This window comes from Parus major, chromosome 2, assembly GCF_001522545.3.
Source record: "Parus major isolate Abel chromosome 2, Parus_major1.1, whole genome shotgun sequence".
Taxonomy (NCBI): domain Eukaryota; kingdom Metazoa; phylum Chordata; class Aves; order Passeriformes; family Paridae; genus Parus; species Parus major.
This window is the reverse complement of record NC_031769.1, coordinates 9,027,652-9,047,428: the sequence shown is the minus strand read 5'-3', so window position 1 is coordinate 9,047,428 and position 19,777 is coordinate 9,027,652. Positions and strand designations below refer to the sequence as shown.

General features: G+C 36.6%; 1 protein-coding gene across 1 annotated transcript in view; it reads left to right on the top strand.

Annotated features, from left to right (window-relative positions):
• Positions 1-19,777, top strand: part of PTPRN2 (protein tyrosine phosphatase receptor type N2) — a 564,688-nt gene that overhangs the window by 90,117 nt on the left and 454,794 nt on the right. Inside the window, exon 3 of the mRNA XM_015651707.1 lies at positions 4,392-4,505. Coding sequence (XP_015507193.1) covers positions 4,392-4,505 — 114 coding nt within the window. The remainder of the gene's footprint in view (positions 1-4,391; positions 4,506-19,777) is intronic.

Genomic DNA, 19,777 nt, shown 5'->3' with positions numbered 1-19,777 from the left:
TGCTAACAAATTAAAGTAAATTAGTAATTAGTGCAAGGAAGCTGAAGTGTTGGTTGGCCCATGTATGTGAGTACTGACAGGGGAGAGCTGATCCTTTCTGGCTGCTGCAGGATTTAGAAGAGCAGAAGAACCAGGTGCTTCAAAGCATCTCTTCAAAGGCTCCTTTGCAAAGGTCACTTGTCAGTGCCGTGTGAACATTTCACTGCATGCAGATCTAAATAATTAATTACTGCACAGCACAATCTTTTAATTTACATATATCAAGCTTTCAGCTGCCTGCAGACCAACTCCAGTATCTCTACCAGTCTTCATGACTTTGCTCAGTAGCAAAAGACACCCAACAGGAACTCATTCTTTTTTTTGCTGGTATTATTCAACACTGTGCCATGTCTTGGTTTCCATCACCAGATCAGCCATACTTACTGGTTCCAGGATGGGATATGTTTCTCTTGCCAAGGACAGCTGCTTTTATATACACATCTGTGTATATACATTTTTTTTTTCTTTTTTTTTTTTATTTTTTTGGAGAAAAACTGCCCAAAATGAACTTCATTAATCAGCTGCCCACAAATAGTGTTGCCTTCAAGGTGAAGACTGTCACTCAGCGTAACTTTCCAAAGATTTTTTAGTACCTCTTAAGCACTTGATGCCTGTCTTCTTTACAAAGTGAACAAACTGGTGCAATCAACTCTTCAAAACTGTTTCAAACTATAGGTTTTTGTGGTCTCCTTTTACATAATTCAGTACCTGGATGTCAATCATTAATGTAATGTGGTACTTCCTTAGTAGGTAATGGAGGTCATAAATATGCGCTAATTCATGACAAATGGGCAATAATAATGAATAATTATGGATGTTTTCCATTTTCTTTTAAACCTCTGTCAACAATCAGCCTTCCAGAACTTGTGTTTTGACTTGCTCATGGTTTAATCTATTAGTTGTAATTTTTTCACTAGAAGTTGATAAATATTCAGTGTAAATACATATACTATGCTCCAGGGTGTTGTCTTTAATAAAAGACATCTGACACTCTTTGAGATCTTATTGGACACCTGAGTTTCTGTCTTTTAATCTTAGCATCTAACTCTTTAGTTCATAAATATTTGTCAAAATTCAAGACTTTAAATAAAAGCTTGTAAAAATTTGTGTGTTTCTTCTCAAATATTAAACCTATCAGCAAAAGAGCCAAATGGATAAAGAAGCATTTCACTGTTACCTTGGTGTATGATTCTTCTTGTTTAGTCTCTTTACAACAAATCTAGCACGTCTCTAAAAGCCAACATGAGCATGCTGTTAATGTGGGTTTTTCCAGGTGTAATTTTTTGTGATATTATTAAGAAAATTTCTACTTTTTACCTACAGCAAATGACAACACCTTAATAGCAAGCATATATGCCTGTTGATCAGTCTCAACCTTCCCTCATTGTGGGCTTGTGTCAAGTGCAGATGTCCTTTGCGTGTTACGTTCCCTCTCCTAACACAATTTTAATGGAAGTTCAGTAGGAGCACTCTCAGCAGCCATAGGCATAGAGCATGGTGTTATTAAAGCATCACTCACTCTTGGAACTTCCTCTGCCCCAGTACATCTACTGTCCAATCTGGGAGCTTCTCCACTTTTTGTTTTTGCTGTATGCCCAGCTTTGGGCATTTCTCTCACTCTTTGAGGCCAGCTGGGTGCACATCAGAATCCAGAAAGATGCACCATGTACTGACTTGCTGTAAATACCACAGTGATGGGATAGGTCATGGCAGACAAAGCTGGACATTTTAAATATTAGCTGTAATTTAATTTAATTTTTAAGTAAAAATGAGCTTTGTGCTGGACCTAAGCCATTTCTGACCCCACATCTGCCATTTAGGTTTCTTGAAAGTAAAACAGGGGTACCTTTGACATTTTTTCTTGGTAAAACGTCTCTCCCTTGCCTTTTCTCCTCCTGCAATCTCTGTAATTGAAAACAAGTTTATTAAAAAGCACCCTGAAAATGGAATGCCCAACTTTAATTTAATTTTTAGGTCTTATATCTTGCCACAGAAACCTCATTAATTGAAAAAAAATAATTAAAAAGCCAAAACACACCCGAAACCAAACAAACCAGCCCCAACCAAAAAGAAGAAAGCGCCAAGCAAACAGAAAAATCTGGGAAAATTCCGACTTTTTAGAAAAAGCAGCTGAACTATGAAATGTATTATTTGCACGACTCCAGTCCAACTGTAATCCCCAGCACAAAGATCCTCTGTATTTTAGAGCTGGTATTTGCCAACCACTCCTTGGGGCATTCTGCTCTCTCCACTCTCCTCGTGCTGCATTTAGCAGAGCCGAGCGCTATTTGTGGTTGCAGCCCCTCCAAAGCTTATTATGCCCATATTTCAAGTACAAAAGCCAAAGTAACTTGCAGTTTCTCCCTATGCAGTCCCAGTGTTTTTGGATAGATTGTATAATACAGCTCAGGCTCATGTGCTAATTGTCAATTTTAGAATTTAAATGGGTTTTGTTCTATTCAAAGGAAATAGGCTGAAGGTTTCTGAAAACTCTGAGTTTAGGAAAATGGTTTGGTCTCTTTTAGAGTTTGTGAGCGAATTAGCTTTTGCATCCACAGAGATATCCTTAAGTGATATTTAACACAAAAATCTTTCATTTTTACTGATTGTGTGTGCTTTAGTGTATTCTAAAATAAGGTTAGAATTATTTTTAAGGTACATTATCTCTAAAAAGTGCATGGAGTATTAGTTGTTTATGTAAACATAGATTTTGTCCTAATTTTTTGTAGCCAGTAATGGTGGTATTCCAAAATAGAACTGTCTGTTTCGGGTTATGTTTCATTTTGAATAATCTTGTTCCTAAACACTGAAATGTTCTTCTGTTCCTTTCTGAATCAAAACCTTATTCCTGTTATCCATCCATTTACAAGTTGACTGATATTTATATACTTTGCTTATTTTCAACTGCAGCAGGTTTTTAAACAGAGATGAATATTTTAATCTGCTCTTAGGCTGCTTTTCACATTACATGTCAGAAAACCAAACCATATCTGTCTATGTGGTTTCTAAATTAAACCTAGTTTCCAATAGCAAAATTAGATTCAGATGTAGGGTTTTAATTTGAATTAACTTAATTTGGCAGTTGTAAGTGACAGGAGGATTGGAAAGGCGAAGAAAGAAAAAGTTGGCTAATTTCAATGAGGTATTTGTGTTTAATAGTGAGGGCTAATAATGCCCTTTTTCTGCATCCTGGTTTGGTTTATTTTCTTTTATGCCATTATTTGTGTTTAGTGAACAGCTGGGCCAGTAGTTCCCGTTTGTAGTCTTTTAGCTCTGTGAAGTAGCACAGAAAGTAATGGACATTTGCAAATTAATGCTTGCCCTTATTTTCTGCTCATCTGATGTAGTTCTCCTTTTGGAGCATAGATGTAGTATCAGAGCAGAAGTAATTACTGTGTTAAAACTAGGATTGCAGCAGAATATTTTGCTAATTAAACTTGTTGCATTTAAATTGCTTCCTTTGGATCACTATATAGAAGAGAACTATTTTGAACAATAAATGAAACCACTTTCTTTCTCCGAGACCCAGAATTGCAGATGGTCAGATTGTATGTGAAGCACCTAGACTCTGAATTAGGCTTTTGTATGAAAGGGAGAAAGGTAATTTGAATGTTTGAACTCCCTATTCCTCCCACACATACACAGGAAGCTTGCCTCGAAATGAACAATTCTCTAAATAAAGACTAATAAGAAGCTAAATTAATTAGAAGGTGTGATTTGAAAAGACATTGATGAGAAGAGTCTGTCATTTCAGACAAATGGAATGGAGTTAAATAAATTAGGCCACATTAATATCTCATTGTTCTGTGAGGAGCTTTCTTTTATTGCATTCATTAGAGAGTACTTCTTGAAATGAGCCTTTACTAGCCATTATGGATTCAGTTCTCATTTACCAATGCCTAACACACAGCTCCTGCATTAAAAATGTTTCAGCAAATCCACATAGTTTCTGCAAATTAATATTTATATTTCTGGATGCTGCACTTTTAATCCACAACATAGTAGGCATTGGACATTAAGGTTTTCTCTCACTGAATTTTCAGTAAAGAAGTCTTACACCTAAAGATTTGGGAAGCAGAAGTCTGAAAATACTTTATAAAATAAACTGTATGCCTATCTCATACAATAGGATATTCCTCCAACTAATATTCTTTCCAGTATTTATTTATTTTGATAGAAAATATTCTGTCTCATGACTTCAGTGGTCCTTTGATAACTTTTTAAAGTGTCTTTTGAAAGGTTCCTTCAGTATATAATTAGGATACATTGGAAATGCGCATCTCATCACGCCATTCCTCCTCTCAGAAAATGAAATGTGTATTTTTCCTTTTTTCTTTTTCTCTTTCCTGCAGATGGAATATTTGGGAGATGTCAGAGAGTGCCAGTAATAGACGTCTATAAATATGACATTTCAGCCCCTGTTCTGCAGCACCTGAGGATCATCCTGGAGCAGCTCTCACACAGAGGTACAGACAAAACTCTAGGGTGGGGTTGGATGCACTGGGTGTTACAATTATTTGCGCTCCCTCTGAGGTGATGTCTCCAGAAGTTTTTGAACACATTTGTGATTCAGCCTTGCTGGTGCAGACTTTAGAAAAGTAAAAAGTCTTTGGATTCACTGAATCTGCCAGGAGGACCTGGGGATGCAGTTCCAAGAGAGGTGTTCCCTCCCTGTGTAGCACATGTCTGTGACTGACACTGTACTAGAAAATGTTAGCGTCTATGAATCCTGGTGTCACATAAATAAATCAACAGGAAAGAAAAAGAGTTTGCCTTTTGCACCACCGCATATTTTAGGGTGCATGGGCAGAAAACACAAAACTTCCAGTTAGCTGGAAACAGTTCTGAACTTCCTAATGAATTCAGATAAATAAAACTGCTCTGATTTCATTACCAGCTGCAGCTGGTCTGTTTCTTTTAATTTTTGTTCACCTTTCCAATGTTAATCTCTCTGCTCTTTGCAAAGCCAGAAAGGATTTTCTAGCTTTTGAATGGCATAACTTGAACTAACAAATCAAAACTTGAATAAAGTGAAAGCCAGTAAGGTGAAGAAACCTTTCAGATACTAATACATGAAATAAAAAGCTCTTGTAGACAATCACTGGACCAAGATGTTTTTGTAATCCAAATTGTTCCAAGAATATTGTTGGAATGTTTAACTCTGCACTTGCATCATCTGTGTGGATGTTTGTACCTAAATATTTTCCAGTCACAATCTCAATGACAAAGTAGTAATATTGTATTAGCATGATGCTAATTCAATTGTGAGAAAAAAAATGTTTTGCAGAAGTTTGGTACTCTGCTTAGAGACTGGACTTGTAGTTTGGATAACAGTCATTTAGAGCATTTGAAATTTTCCAGGGATTTATTTGCTGTCCAGCAGCCCATCCAAATGAGACAAACTCAGCAACACTTGATTGTAGTAGCTCCTGCCTGATTAACAGTTACATGTAAATAGTACTTGTGGCTCCTTCACTTGTCATTTTCTAAAGGCTAAGTAATGCAAGCAAAGTTATGAAAATACTCTGTTCCCCAGGCAACATTGTATGGGTAAAAAAACTTGTGTCTGGGCTCTGTTTGAATATAGTGAAAAAGGAGGAGAGGACACAATCTTCTCATTAAGTCACCTAAATTAATACCTGAAGTGATCATGCACACATGGACAGGCAGCAGTTATTTACATTGCCTGAATGTGTGTCAGATGTCCTATGTAAAGCTTCTCCTCTGAGGATGTCAGAGATAAAGACCTGCAGAGACTGATGTCCTTGTGAAGACAACATTCAGAAAGGGATGGGATACCCCAGGCCATCTCAGAGGATGCTCACCTGCCTCCATCTCCCTGCTTACCATAACATTTTGGTTAGGAATGGAATGGAATTGATGTGGCCTCCCCTTCTAAGTGCTCCTCTGATCAATAAAACAACCCTTCCTAGGATCCATGTTATCCACAACCCACCTCCCTGGATTTCACTTTTTTTGTTGCTGGAAATCATGGTATGCTTTTAAGGAAACTCGAACACTGAAATTTGGCTTTGTCTCATACCTTTTTATAGCAAGAAAATGGCAAGGAAAACACAGATTGAAACCATGGTGGAAATAAAGGACTTCTATCTGCTTTACTTTTATCATTGAGAGGTGCATACACAAGTATCTGTATTCAAACTGATACAAAACTTCTGCAAGGTGTTTTTGTCATCTCGGTATCCCAGTGAAGGGAATCTTAAATATATCTATGAAATGTAAGAGAATGCTGGAATGCTCTTGCTCAAATCATTGATGTGATAAAATCACTTTTTCTCTTTACTCTTAGTATCTTGCAAATTTTGTTTAGTGGGGACAGAAATATGGAAGAAGTAGACTCAGTGCTATCAAATTGATGGATTACTGATGTAAGGTTGCTCAGACAACACTCTGCTGCTTATTGGTGCCATCAGATGTAAAACATCCAGCCTCAGGTCATGTTTTCTGGCTGTGATGGTCACTCACACAGTTAATGCTGTTCTCCTGCACATGGTGTGCAAAATGGGATAACCATTTCTGCAGTAGAGGTAGACAAAACATTGTCAAGACTGCACAAATATTTCAGGCAACCAGCAATAAGGACTTAATTTTTTCAGAGGTCTTATTTCCTTTATTTGTGTGATACCCCATTAGTGTCATCTCCAAAAGACTTTTGTCTAGCTCAACTTGGTTGTGCCCACCTTCCCTGGAAATGATAGGGGACAGCATCTATTCTCTACTTTCTGTAATCAGCAGGACAATGTTCCCTTAAAAGACTGTACAGTAGGTTTCATGAATAGTAAAAATTTTACTAATGCCTGTGTTGAACACTTTCTATTTTTATTAGACGTATATACAGTTAAGGATGAGATATTCTGAGGGTAATTAACTTGAGTGGTTTTCTAGGTTCTTATTTATTTAATTTTCTAATGTGATTTGGTTTTTCTATTTAGTTTGCTTCCTGATTTATTCTTGCAGAATTACTGAGATCTTCCTTTCCCTCCCCAACCTTGACAATAGTCTGTTGACATCTATTTCCATGTGATTTTAAAAGAAAATAAAAATCAATAGAAAACCTTGTAAAATGTACATTCTTTTTCATTCCTCTTTGCTGATTGCTTGTAAGTAAGTGGTGCCTATGTTTGAATCATGGCCCAAATGGAAGAGTGTGTGGTGACATGTGTAAAGCAAAGGACAATGTGATGTGAATAGCAAATAGAATTTGTGACTCTGCCAACTCAAAATGTTTACTACAATGGGGAAGAATAAGACAGAGGCTTAGATGAGTGACACACCTGATGATAATCTGTTTAATAAAGGACTTTGACTAAAATTGAATTGAGATTTCATAATGATACAGTTTTTATGTCTTCTTTACACATTGAGTCTATCTTTGTCTATACTATCTACTGGGTAGATTGATGATAGAAATGAATGCTTTGGAATATTAGATAGTTCCCTACAAAGAAATGATCTGTTAGCATTTAAATACCCTTGCTCATGTCATTTTCACTCACACTGTCCTTGAGTCAGTCAAAACCTCATGAAGATTTTCTGAAGGTTCAGTGTTTATAAATGGGACTCTCTATATGGGAAAAACCCTTCTCACTGTTGCTGAAACATGACAAATCACTTTCTGAAGCTGATGGTATTTTGTATTATGATTCATAATAATTTATGCGGAATTGAAGCATTTTTCATTGTATGATAAACAGGACAGTCCAAAGGATGGGCCTGAATCATTTGAAAAGGGAAGTGAAGGAAGTAGCAGCATAGAGGGGTGAATGAGTAGTGCCTGAAGGAAAGGGAGATACTTATCCCTGTGGTTGGTCTTCTGCATCCTCTTGTCCAACTTGGAAGAAGATACTTTTTGGAGTATACAAGAATGATAAAACGTGTGCATTTCCTGGTTTGAGCTAAAATGCAGAAAATACTTTTTCCTATTTTTTTTTTAGTGCACTATATTTATTAATTTTTTTTTTGTTGTTTTCTTCTTGTCCCTACAGTAGTCACATTTATATTTTAAAGGCAAAGTATTCACTAGAAGAAGATTTTACCAAGGTTGTGGAAACAGTTCCACATTGATTATTGACCTGTAAATCAGAGCCATGAAAGATGAGATAGGAGAGCCTAGCATGAAGCATAAATAGTACTTAAAATACCACCATAAGCAATAATAAATGAGAACAGTAGAGAACTTGCATGCTCCGAGAGGCATTTATGTGTTTTTCATGGGATTAGAGATTGTGCCAGTGTTTAGAAATAGTGCCATGATAATGTGGTACTAACTCAGTGAATGTGCAGCTGCCACAGCAATGAGCGTTCCCCAATGGAGGAGCTCAGAGGTGGAGGCTGAAGGACACACTTCCTTAAAAACATCAGGACAAGAGGATTTGCTCAGGGTCACAACAAATGCCCATCTGACTTGGGATTGTGACATGACAGAGGGCACTGCGTGTTTGGTGAAAAGAATGTATTAAGAGTCTAATCCCAGAGATTATTAAATACCCAGAGGTATTTTGCAGTCTTCAGACCTTCTCAGCACTGTCCTTGGTGTCATGTGGTTCTCCTGAGATGGAAGTTGTGTTTTTGTGTTTGCTCCATCCTCTGTGGACACTGCTTCTAGCACAGCTTGACAGGTTGCTGTGTATTAGAAACAAATACACAGTCATGTTAGACTAATAATCAGTATTTCAGCTTCTATTTTTTGTTTCACTCAAAATGTAACTGAATTACCTCTATTTTCACTTTTCTTCAAGAAATGTTGAGTGACTGAAAAACAGATCGGTTATATATATTTTTTTAATTATTTTTATATGAGCTTGAGTCATTCCTAAATAATTCCTCAGCATGCTTGCTGCTACTTAATTTTTGCAATAACACCTTGTTCAAAACTATAGTTTCAAAGAAAGCAATTTATTTTACTCTGTTATGAAGAAAGTCCTGCTTAAGATATTCAGATATCAACAGTAATATTAAGAGAACCAAAAAGAGTAGGATGTGCTTTTAAATTCATGTAACTTAAGTCAGCAAGAAATTCTGGAGAGATTCATGGGCTGTGGAAATAGTCAACATATTTACAGACTACTTGAAAAAAATAGTACTTTTTTCCCTCTTATTTGCTTTCTTTGCAACCCAGGAAGCACTTGACAGGAGGAAAAAAATTGTCATCTGCCTTAAATTAATTCTAACCAGTTAAGTGTAAAGTGATTAATATAACTTTGCTAGAAATAATTTTATACTATTACAGCAAACTGGTTTAAAAAACTGAAATGATTTACAATCAGTTAACTTGAAAATTGAAATGAATGTGACTTGTCACATATAGCTTGTGAATTACAAAAGGGTTGCTAAATATTTCTTTCAGTCAGGACTATTTTTCAAGAAAAAGTATAATTTTTTTACTCCAAGAAAGGTAAGAGTTGAAAGTAAGCCTTTATAAGCTCAGTTTTGAAATAAACTTAAAAGGAATAATGCAGTTCTTGCACATATTTGTGAGGTGATTATCACATCATTATGGAGGAATACAGAAAGCTGAAACCCTGAGAGATAGGAGAAAGCAGGTTTTTCTTTAAACTGAAATATTGATATAAATGAAGGCAAACTCTTCTTTGGCAGAGAGCAGTGTGCTTACATCTAATTTCCTGGGCATCAGCCTCCTCCAGACATCTGTCTACAGAGCAAATTCTTCTCCTAGATGGCTGCTGAAGCCAGGAATTGAAGCATAAGTCCCATGATGAGCAGCACCAGAGGAACTCAGCTGGGACTGGACATATTTACCTTCTCCAGTATCGCTGTCACGCTGCCTTAACTTTTTGCCTCAATGGACAAAAACGTGCTGAAAAGGTTGCAAAAAATTCCTGCCTTCCTTTCCTTTGCTGAAGCACCACTGACATTTTTTGGTCTTCAAAGATATAAATGGAAGTTCAGAAAAGAATGAGTTTCAGACAAAGCAAAATGATTTATTTATAGAGCAGCAGATGCTGTTTGGAACACCCATGTGTTACACACAGCACCAAAAAACAGAGATTTTACTTTTTTTTTCTGTTTGGTTCTTTGTATGGCTGCTCTGTGTACCAGACATAATCTGACATGGCATTGACTTGTCTGATACCATATATTTGTGAAAAATGTTTTTTCAGGGAATTGGTATTTATGACGAATGCATTGGAATTACAAAAATTATTATGGGAGTGAAACAAATTCCATTTATCCTGGGAAAGATATGAAAAAGTACAGAGGAAAGCTTTTTGCAATGTATATAGTGTTTTATCTGCATCCACAACACCATTGTATACAGCTTTTTGATATTGCATCATTTGAAGTTTTGTAACTTTGCAGCTCTTCTTCCAAAGGAAATTAGAAATCAGTGATAATATACCACAAATACCTAAGGCTGCTGATCAATTCCTGCCTTGCTTACTTTGTTTAGAGGATCTGTGTGGCGCCTTGTGGATTTTAACCTTTGCATTCATGTTTTGTCTTTTACATGTCAGTGCTGGCTCTTCTGCAATTTGTTCTCTTTCTGATCTCTGGAAACTGAGGACTGTCTTTGTTTCTTCCTTCTGTGGAAGAAGCTGCAGATGCCCCTTCTTTTTCCTTTTGGATTTCCCTGAGCTCAACAGGCATCCTCTGCTTAGTTCTCAGCATTGGATTGAGCAGCAGCTCGACTGCTGAAAGTCTTTGTATTAGGGATGTTCATGAATGTGCTCCCCTGTTAATGATGACACAGGCAGCTCTGAACTTCATTCTTACCCTCTAAGGTAATTTCAAAGAATTAACCCTTTCCACAGGACCACTGGGCTGGGCAAACACCAGGCTTGAAGTGAAATAGGTACATAATATTTGTTTTTAAAACACACTTGGAAATGCATCAATCAAATTGCAGTTCATTATCAGTTGTTCCCACACTTGGAATGTCAGAAAGTCTCAATTCAAGCATGAGATTACTTCTTTAGCTGCTATATTCTCTAATAACACCACTTTTGGAAACTGTGAATAACAATATAGCATATCCAGACTAATTATGCCATTTTGTACCATTAATCTGTAATTATAGCCTATTTCCATATTCAACATAAGCCTGTTTATTTATCATTGCACTACCAGTGCTTTCTTCTTGACTTGTTTATTACCAGGGAATATTTTCCTTTTCTATTTCTATATTCATTGCATATCCTTATCTACAGTTCTGATCTCTCTCTACGTGGCCTCATGTTCTTTTAAGATATCAACTCTTAGTGACGCCCAGTGTTTGACATATTGTTTTAGTTTTTTCATAGGTACTCTAAATTCTGAAACTTTTAGGCTTTTTTCTCAAAATCATTATTTAATTTATTAATACAAAACCTCAGTGGCTAGATTTTGTCCCTCACACAATCATGACAAGATTGAAGCTTTACTTTGTTTTAGTAACAAGTGTGAATTCCCACAAAAGTTCTTTTTCCCTTCTCTGTAGAAAAAGTAAATATATATATATATAGATAAAATTTGTTGCTGGCTTTTTATTTTCCACTTAAGGTGTTTTCTTTCTTTACCTCATGGCCATGGCAGAGTGCTTCTGACAAATGTAGCAGTTTCCTGAAAAGGCTGAGTAAGGTTAAATTTCTTTTTAAATTCTACTTTTGCTTTTCTTGACACTGATTCTTAGCATATACTCGCTACATTTTAAGCTTCCCTTTGTGTTTTGCTTTGCCTATACATGGACAGACAAAGCAGTTCATGATAATAAAATCGTAGTATCCCTCCAGTATTCCATTGCTCAGTTTTTCTTTCACATCTTTTCCCAGCCTTTAAATGGCTAAAAAGGAGTTTACCCCCATTTTCAGTCTTTATTCCTGTTGTTTTCTGGTTTCTAATTAAACATTGCAAAGACCTGCACTACATTTATAGCTAAATAATTTCCAGTCTTTTAGGAAGGCATTGAATGTTCTTCCTGCTTGACTGAGCATAGATCATGCATATAGCTTTTAAACTACATTTTGTTCTTTATCCCACTTTGAGGTTTGTGAGGTTTTCCTCACATGCTGTGTTCTCACATTTCTTAACATGGTAAGATAATTGATTTTCTTTTCCTTACTTTATCTGTGAGCTACTCAACAATGCAAAACCTCTGACTGGGAGAGAAGGTGTAAGACTCCTGAGTGTGTGATGTTTCAGAAACTTAACTTTTTTGTTCCTTTTATTTTTATGTGTCTCTTCTGAAGAGCTAAAATTCCTGCCTGAGCATCCTCTAGTTCTTTGATACATTCCTAGAAAGCTGTGTTGACTCTTTAGATGTCCCTTCATCCCTTCCTCACTAGAGAGAGTAATAAAATGAAAAGACTTCAGCATTCCAGCTCAGCTTTTTCTAATTGCTGATGAGTCTCAAGTATTTCCAGGTAAATTCTAACTGAACTGTGTTCTATTCTGATAATGATACTGACGTTCATTATAGTGTTAAACACTGAGTTTTTCATTGCTTTCATAGTTATTAAGTTTTAGCAAACATCCAGCTCATAGTCACATTCAAGGTGTTGGGAGGATTTAACACCAGCCAACAATGCAAAATAGTGTGAAACCTAATTCAAAATTCTATGTGGTCAAAAGGTCAGTTGTTTTGTTCACTCACATACCTTTTCTCTTTATAACTCTCCAAATTCCAGGCTTCTCATTTGATCTAAAGGGATCAAATTGAACTGCAAATTAAGTGTAAAAGGCAAGTTCTAAAGGTTTGGACAATCTCTCTTTAAATGATAATATTTAGAGTCTTCAAATGTATTTGATACTCATCACCCAAAAATTTCTAGCCTGATAGACTGATTATGTTTATCCTCATTTCAGAAAAAGCTCTCTATATATCCTAAACGTAATGAGTATCATCATGCACTGAAAGTATTTGGTAAGATCAGTTCTATGTGACTTTGGCCAGGCTGCTCTTTTCTAGAAAAAGAAATAGAGATTAAAAAATTCATTAAGTTAAAAATCATTCACCTTAACCCTCCATAAAATATTTATGGGTAGTAAATACTTTTAAAGAGGTTAGAAATTCATTTCAAACAATTTCTAATAAGAGGAAGGCTTAAACTCTCCATCTAATTAAATCTAAATAAATAAGTCAATCAGCCCTACATAGGAAGGAAAGTACATTATTTTATGTTTTTTGTTATGGTGGCTCTGACATCATCAGTAATCTTCACTGAAAGCTGGAAGACTGGGCATTAGCATTTTTGCATATATGTGCAGAGACAATGATACAATATTCCTCCCTTTTCTTCCATCAAAGTGAACTTTGCTCTGACATTGACGGCAGAATTGAGCAGAGGACAGGAAGTGCTCAGAAATCAAGACACTGAATTTAAGTTTAATGTTCATCAACACAGAAAACTTCTCAATACCCATCTTATTAACCTGTGAGGTAATTCCACCAGTAAATGAATGAAAATGGAAGGTGGTCCTCAGTGGTAGTTACTTAAACTGAGAGAATTTCTTTTAGCTAAGAATAACCTTAGAAAACGCAGATACCAAATCCAATTCAGAAATGAGAAAAATATTCTTGAACCCATCTTGTCTTAATTCTACTTTTTCTCCCTTGTGGGCAGTGCAAAACCTGTCTGCTTTTAAATTTTAATTAAAACTTAGATTAATTATGATCATCTAATATTTCCTTTGCTCTGCAGTGTCTGATCACTGTGTATAAGTATCCAAAGTTTAATCTGCTTCTGGTCCTCTCAGATTTGACAGTCTAATTAAGTGCTCAACTTTAGCACTTAGTATATAAGCAATCCCACTTCATATTTTGATAAGATTTTAGATTAAATTGGTCACTTACCTGTTCTGCTGAAATATTCCTGAATAATTTTTATTGTTTCATCTTTACTACTGCATTTATTTCCTTTAAGAAACAACAGATTTCCTTCCCGCATTATGCTAAAAAAATTTATTTGAAGGCTCAGCCTACCATTGATCTGGGGTGTCTTAAAGACATTCTTTCAGTGTGAAAATTCATATATAAAAGTACGTCAACATAAAAACATTGGTTCTAAGGCTGGTGGTTCATAGTTTGTAAAATCCACTCTATTTTTCTCCCCAGGTTATGGTGAGTGAATGAAATGTGCAGATATCTCTATTTCTTGTACATGACATTGCCTTTCTCTCAGTTGGCCTGGTCTTTACTTTTCTTCTGTAATCCTTCACCTCATCCCAGATTCCTTGTGACTAATTGTCTTCCTTTGAACTTTGGCAAGACATGACATTCATGTCTTATTCTGAGGCCAGCAGCTCGGTGTCACAGAAAGCTGTAGCACAAAGCCTGCTGTTTCCAGTTAAGGAAGCAGATCTTCTTCCTTATGCCAGCTTGCTCAACGTGTAGACAGGTGATCCACATTCTAGTAATTCCAGCAGATGTTAAATGGATGGAGATGTTATTTCAATTGCTCTTAGCAACTCTCTTGAAAGCAGACTTACATTTGCTCTATGGGGGCCAGCTTGACTCAATATAAATAGCTAAGGGGTTGTAAATTTACTGTTAAATCTTCCACCTCTCCCCATCCCACTCCTCCCGTCACATCCCTGGCACAACTCACCCCATTCTTAATGACAGTGACTTCCAAGATGATTCTTGAAGAACTTTGCCTCCTTTTTCTGCTTGACTCTGCAGTGCTGAACCCACACTGTGAATTCCCCTGGGGTGGATGGCCCCAGCTCACACACACAGGCTCTGCAGCCTCTCTCTCCTGGGGCTCTTTATAAACAGTAGAGAAACAGACTCTTTTAGGGTGTCTAAAAGAGTGTAAATTCAGAAATTGTAGGATGAAATTAATCATATCTTTGATTTCACTAAAAATATTTCTTTAGCTGTCCCCTGACTGGGGAGTCCCTGGCTGATTACCTCTGTCTTTCTTTTAGTCACATAAATTTGGTCCTTTGTCTCTCACTGAGTGCAGTATTTAAGTTCAGCCATATTCCAGGCCCTGTGGAGAGGTGTTTAGAGGAATTCCCTTATACTATCAGGGTAAGTAGATTCTGGGTACAGCTTCAGTAATCCCATTCAGACTGAGCAGAACCTGACAAGCAATTTCAAATTCCCCATTCCAGGGTCACTGAAAAAAAAAATAAAATCAACTTTGCTGCAGGTTGCTCTGGCCCTTGCTCTTGCAACATTTTAGTTATTTTTCTGGAATCCTCTGGGCACTCATCAGTTACCAATGTAGCAGCATAAACTAATCAGCACTCAGATTCTGACCTTTGTTGAATAGCAGGGGCTCAGGCAGTTTCTAATCCTGCTGTGTTATTTTGGCATGAACTTTGTTCAATTTATGCTAGAATAGATCCTGTTTTTTTCCAGAGCTTCAGTTGGACAGATCATGGTACAGGTCCTTCCTGACAACTGATGGTATGAACTCATCTTCACCAGAAGAAATTCTGCTTTTAGCCTTGAGAACATTCTTGTGGTCTTATAATTTCACTTATTTTTGTACTTCACAGCTTTTTTTATGAACTAGAGACAAGATATACCTGCTTGCATGTCTTTCATATTTTAGTGACTATGTTGTATAATATTGTTTTTCATGGGGAGAAAAAGCTATTTTATCTTTATAATTTTCACAAAAATGCTGTTGAAGATCTGTTGAAATAGTCAAACTGCAGTATTTTCCCTCTTAAAAAGGAAGTAGGTCTGGAATGTCTTTATTTAGTACTGTTTCATTAATTGAAAAATATAGCGCCTGTTTCTATGTTGATCATTCTTTGCTAAAGCTACAGAAAGCATCAATTTTTATAACAAAACCTGCCATTTCAGACACCTTCGTCTCCCTGCTGTTTCACTGAGCAAGGTGCAGCTGAGGGTGGGTGATGCTAAGAAGGAAATTACATTGATTTTCTACTTTTGTCATACAGGAGTATTTTAAGATGTTCCTCTTTATTTTAATTTTTCTTTTTCAAGAGCTCAAGAAAAATAGGAGAAAAATACTCTGATGTTCAAGCCAAGGAGGCTAGAATCAAAACATGCCTGAAAAATAGTCCTTATTTTCTGGAGGATTTGTGCTAGGGCATTGGAAGGGTTGGGTGAACTGCCTGTTCCCAACTGCATTTTGCAGTGGCGTGACCACCTAGGGCTTGAGGGATCCAAGGACCAGATTAAAAAGTCTCTTGGTTTCCTTCCTGCATGGCTGAGCAATAGGCCAACAAGCTCTTCTTTTAATATGTAACTTCCTGAGGAAGTGTAACAATGTTTTTTTTTCTGGAAAGCAACATATTATTAAGAAAAGATGACTTTTTGCTATTATGCTTCCACTGTTTGCATCAAGAACAAGGTAGAAGTGCAATGGCTTCTCTTTATTTATTTTGCACAAGTATTAATTTATCAATTTTTGCAGTTTTTTAAAAAAAATAATTTCTCTTTCAAAATTTTCTCCAGTATAAATAATTTCCCAAATGTATCTACAGTCTGGTTAGCTGACTCTGTGTCCTATGAAAATGTACTTATGTAAATTGTACAGGTAAGATGCTTTTAGAGGTAATTCCAGGTATGAAAATCAGGTATGATATCAGAAACCTGATGAGTCCTTTTATTCGAGTCAGAGATTTTATAACCTTTTATAGGAGTTTCCAAAACATCCATCATTCTGCACAGATGCTACAACTTCAGTGGTGCAATGAAGAGCGAGCAGCAGGTGGAGCATGCGGATTGATTTTGTCACTGCAGGACTTTGAATCCCACAAAGCAGAATTTAAACAAAATGCAGGGGCCCTGAGAGTAGTGTCACCAGTTCTGAGATGGAGAAAAAAAATATCCTGAGGCTATCATCCCTCTTATGAATTGTAGTGTGGACTTAGCATTTCCTTCCTGGTGGTGCTTGCTGTGTTACTGTATACTCTGAATAATGAATTTTATATTTTACATGTGCTCTTTCAATTTGTGGAGGATTCATCAGGTGTCTGTGTCTATTTTTGAGAGGAAAATTACTCATCTGGGGTTGAATCACAGATATATAGAGAATAATCAACAATCAGTCTCCTTACCTGCTTTGCTACAGTGCTGATTAATGGATTTAAGTTCAGTATTTCTAGATTTAGTTCTCATATTAAGCGTGGTCTGTTGTTTCACAAGTGATATTTACATTCTTTACAACTTGTGAAATGCCTTCTGCAGCTCCTATAAATATGAGATTTAAGGAACTTTAGATCAAATTACAGTACATCCTTCATTTCCAGGCAGCAGAATTGCTCAGCTTTGTTTTATTGAGTTAGTTAGGCAATAAAAAGTCAATCATTGCAGAGTGCATGTACATTTGTAGGCTACTGTGTGTTGGGAGGATGCTTGGTTTTATCAGTGGGTTTGCTGTAGCTGGGCCATGCACAGTGAGAGAGCTACATCAGCTCATCCATCAGGATTGGACTCACAGCTCCAGTTAAGGTTACGTGGCTCTTTGTGCCAGGAATTAACTTGTAAGTCATAGCTTTAAGACTGTGAAAATTACATTCTCAAACTCAGTAATAATTTTTATTAACCTCTGTATCTATTTGCATTGCTTACAAGTTAAAGATGAGCAGTCTTTGAACCTTTGGCCATTTCCTTCAGTTGTCCAGCACTGCATTTAGTGTTTCTAATACTGAGCATTGTGAACTTGACCTGCAGTAGGGTTCTTCAAAGGGAATCTTTGAGTTTCTCGAGTGACTCATTTCTGTTTGACTTCCCTATGGGGTTCAGAACAGAATCCAACTTGTTTTTGTCTTGGCAAAGCCAGGGAAATGTCAGATGATACCTGGAAGATGCAAAAAGCACAGTCCTATCATGTAGCTGGCTTTTTTTGGTTGCAGATGAGTCTGAAAAAAGCTTTCACTGACATTACCCCATGGCAACAAAACACTGTTAGGGTTTTGTAAACATATAGACAAATATTTACATTTGTCCTGCCCTTCCCTGTTAAGCCATTAGGCTGCTAACATATTTCTGCAGACTGAAATAAAAAGTCCAGAAGCGACTGTCTGGTTTAGCCAGTTAACAAGTCTGGATAAGTGTAAAAACCCATTGCTCCGGGCTGGTAAATGATGAAGTGCAGTGTTAGCTCACTCAGGTGATTCATCCAGCTGAACATCCTCTTCTGACAGTGATTGGTAGCAGATACTTCGGGGTAGAGCGAAGAAGAGTAAGACACACAGCAAGTATAGAATAATCTTTTCCATTGCATCATTTCTGAAACTCAGATTTTTTAGGGATTTCACAGTTCTTGTATTTTACTAAGGAAAAACTACTTTTTGTAGTAGTAGCAATACATAGAAGCAACTAAAATTTGCTGTTAAGGCAAAGAAGCCATGATGTGATGAAACAGGAGGAAAGATAAGCAATAATTACATCTTGTCAGCACAGGTTTCCTTTAAAATTGCTTTAAAGAGCAGTGGTAGTCAGTCTCTGAAATTTAGTCTCTGAATATTAGTGATTTTTTTTTGAATACTTACTTTCCTCAAGCAAAAAATCATTACTATTTGTATCGATTCTTGAGCCCTCTCCAGAAAATTGCAGCACATTTTTGGGATGGCTGTTCAGCTTTTCATTAAAGTAACTTCTAAAATTGTTAATAGTTTCCTCTTTTGGCCAGGGCTCCCAAAGTTCATTGTGAACAACGTCTTGGCATCCCTCAAAGGAGCCTAAATTATTCTAAAGTAGAGTCACAGCTGGAAAAAGTTCTGCATTTCCAAGGACAAACTGCACTGATGCCAGAGCCCAGAGAGAGCTACTCCTCCACCTTCTACACTAGAGGACACTTTCTCCTTAATTTTAATCACTGCAGTATGATGTAAATGAAACGTGGATCTAGCATTTTTATCCTAATGTTTTTATCCTAAATTTTTATGCCTATCAGGAGTAAAGATTGATTTTCTTAATAAATTAAAAAGACTGGTTTCTGGAAGGTTTGTAAGTGGTGATGTGCACAGCAGGAGCATGTTTCATAGGAGACTTGCTTTAGGTTTTCACAGTAATAGACCACTGGGCCACTGTCCCAGCATCACTTTTTAGGATATCACATAGCTATATCCACTGTATCTTCTGGATCCTATCAGCACTGATTCTCATTATGAATTTTTCATACATCATATGTTTGTGCTTTCAATGGAAAAGGAAAACACCAGCACCTTCTGGATTGGGCAGGGAAAGAGATGAACTGATTTCACTGAAATGATGATGATGTGGAAAAGTACAGAAAGTTAAGAGCAAAACCAAATCTGCTGTGGACCCATTCCAAATCCTTTTTTGGCAGCCCAAGATTAACTGTGATCCAGCTGTGGAAAGGACCCAATTATTTGCCCCTTAATCTTTTTCTAACTAAGTTCCTGGAAGCTGCATTCCATCTGCCTTGAAATCTGTGTCTTGGCTTATTTTTCACTAAGAAACTCTGCAGCCTCTAAAGATGGACAGCTCTGGGATTCAGAGTGACTGTGCCATATGATACATCATCTGAGTGTTAGAAAAGCTGTTTATGAACAGTATACTTAGTAGATAATCTAATAGGTCCATTTACCCTTTAATTTTTTACATTGCTGTTAATTAGTATCAAATTCTGGCTGCATTGAAATACTGCTGTTGGCCCCATTTCCCATTGATGTCTCTGGGATTGAGCTTAATTTTTAATGTTCTATAGTGAATTTTTATTACTCTAGGAAAAAAAAATGTATTTTTTACTATACAAAAAAAATGGGATTTTTTTTCTATATTTTTTTCTTTCTTTATGCAATCAGTGACAAGGCTGATGCTTAAGAC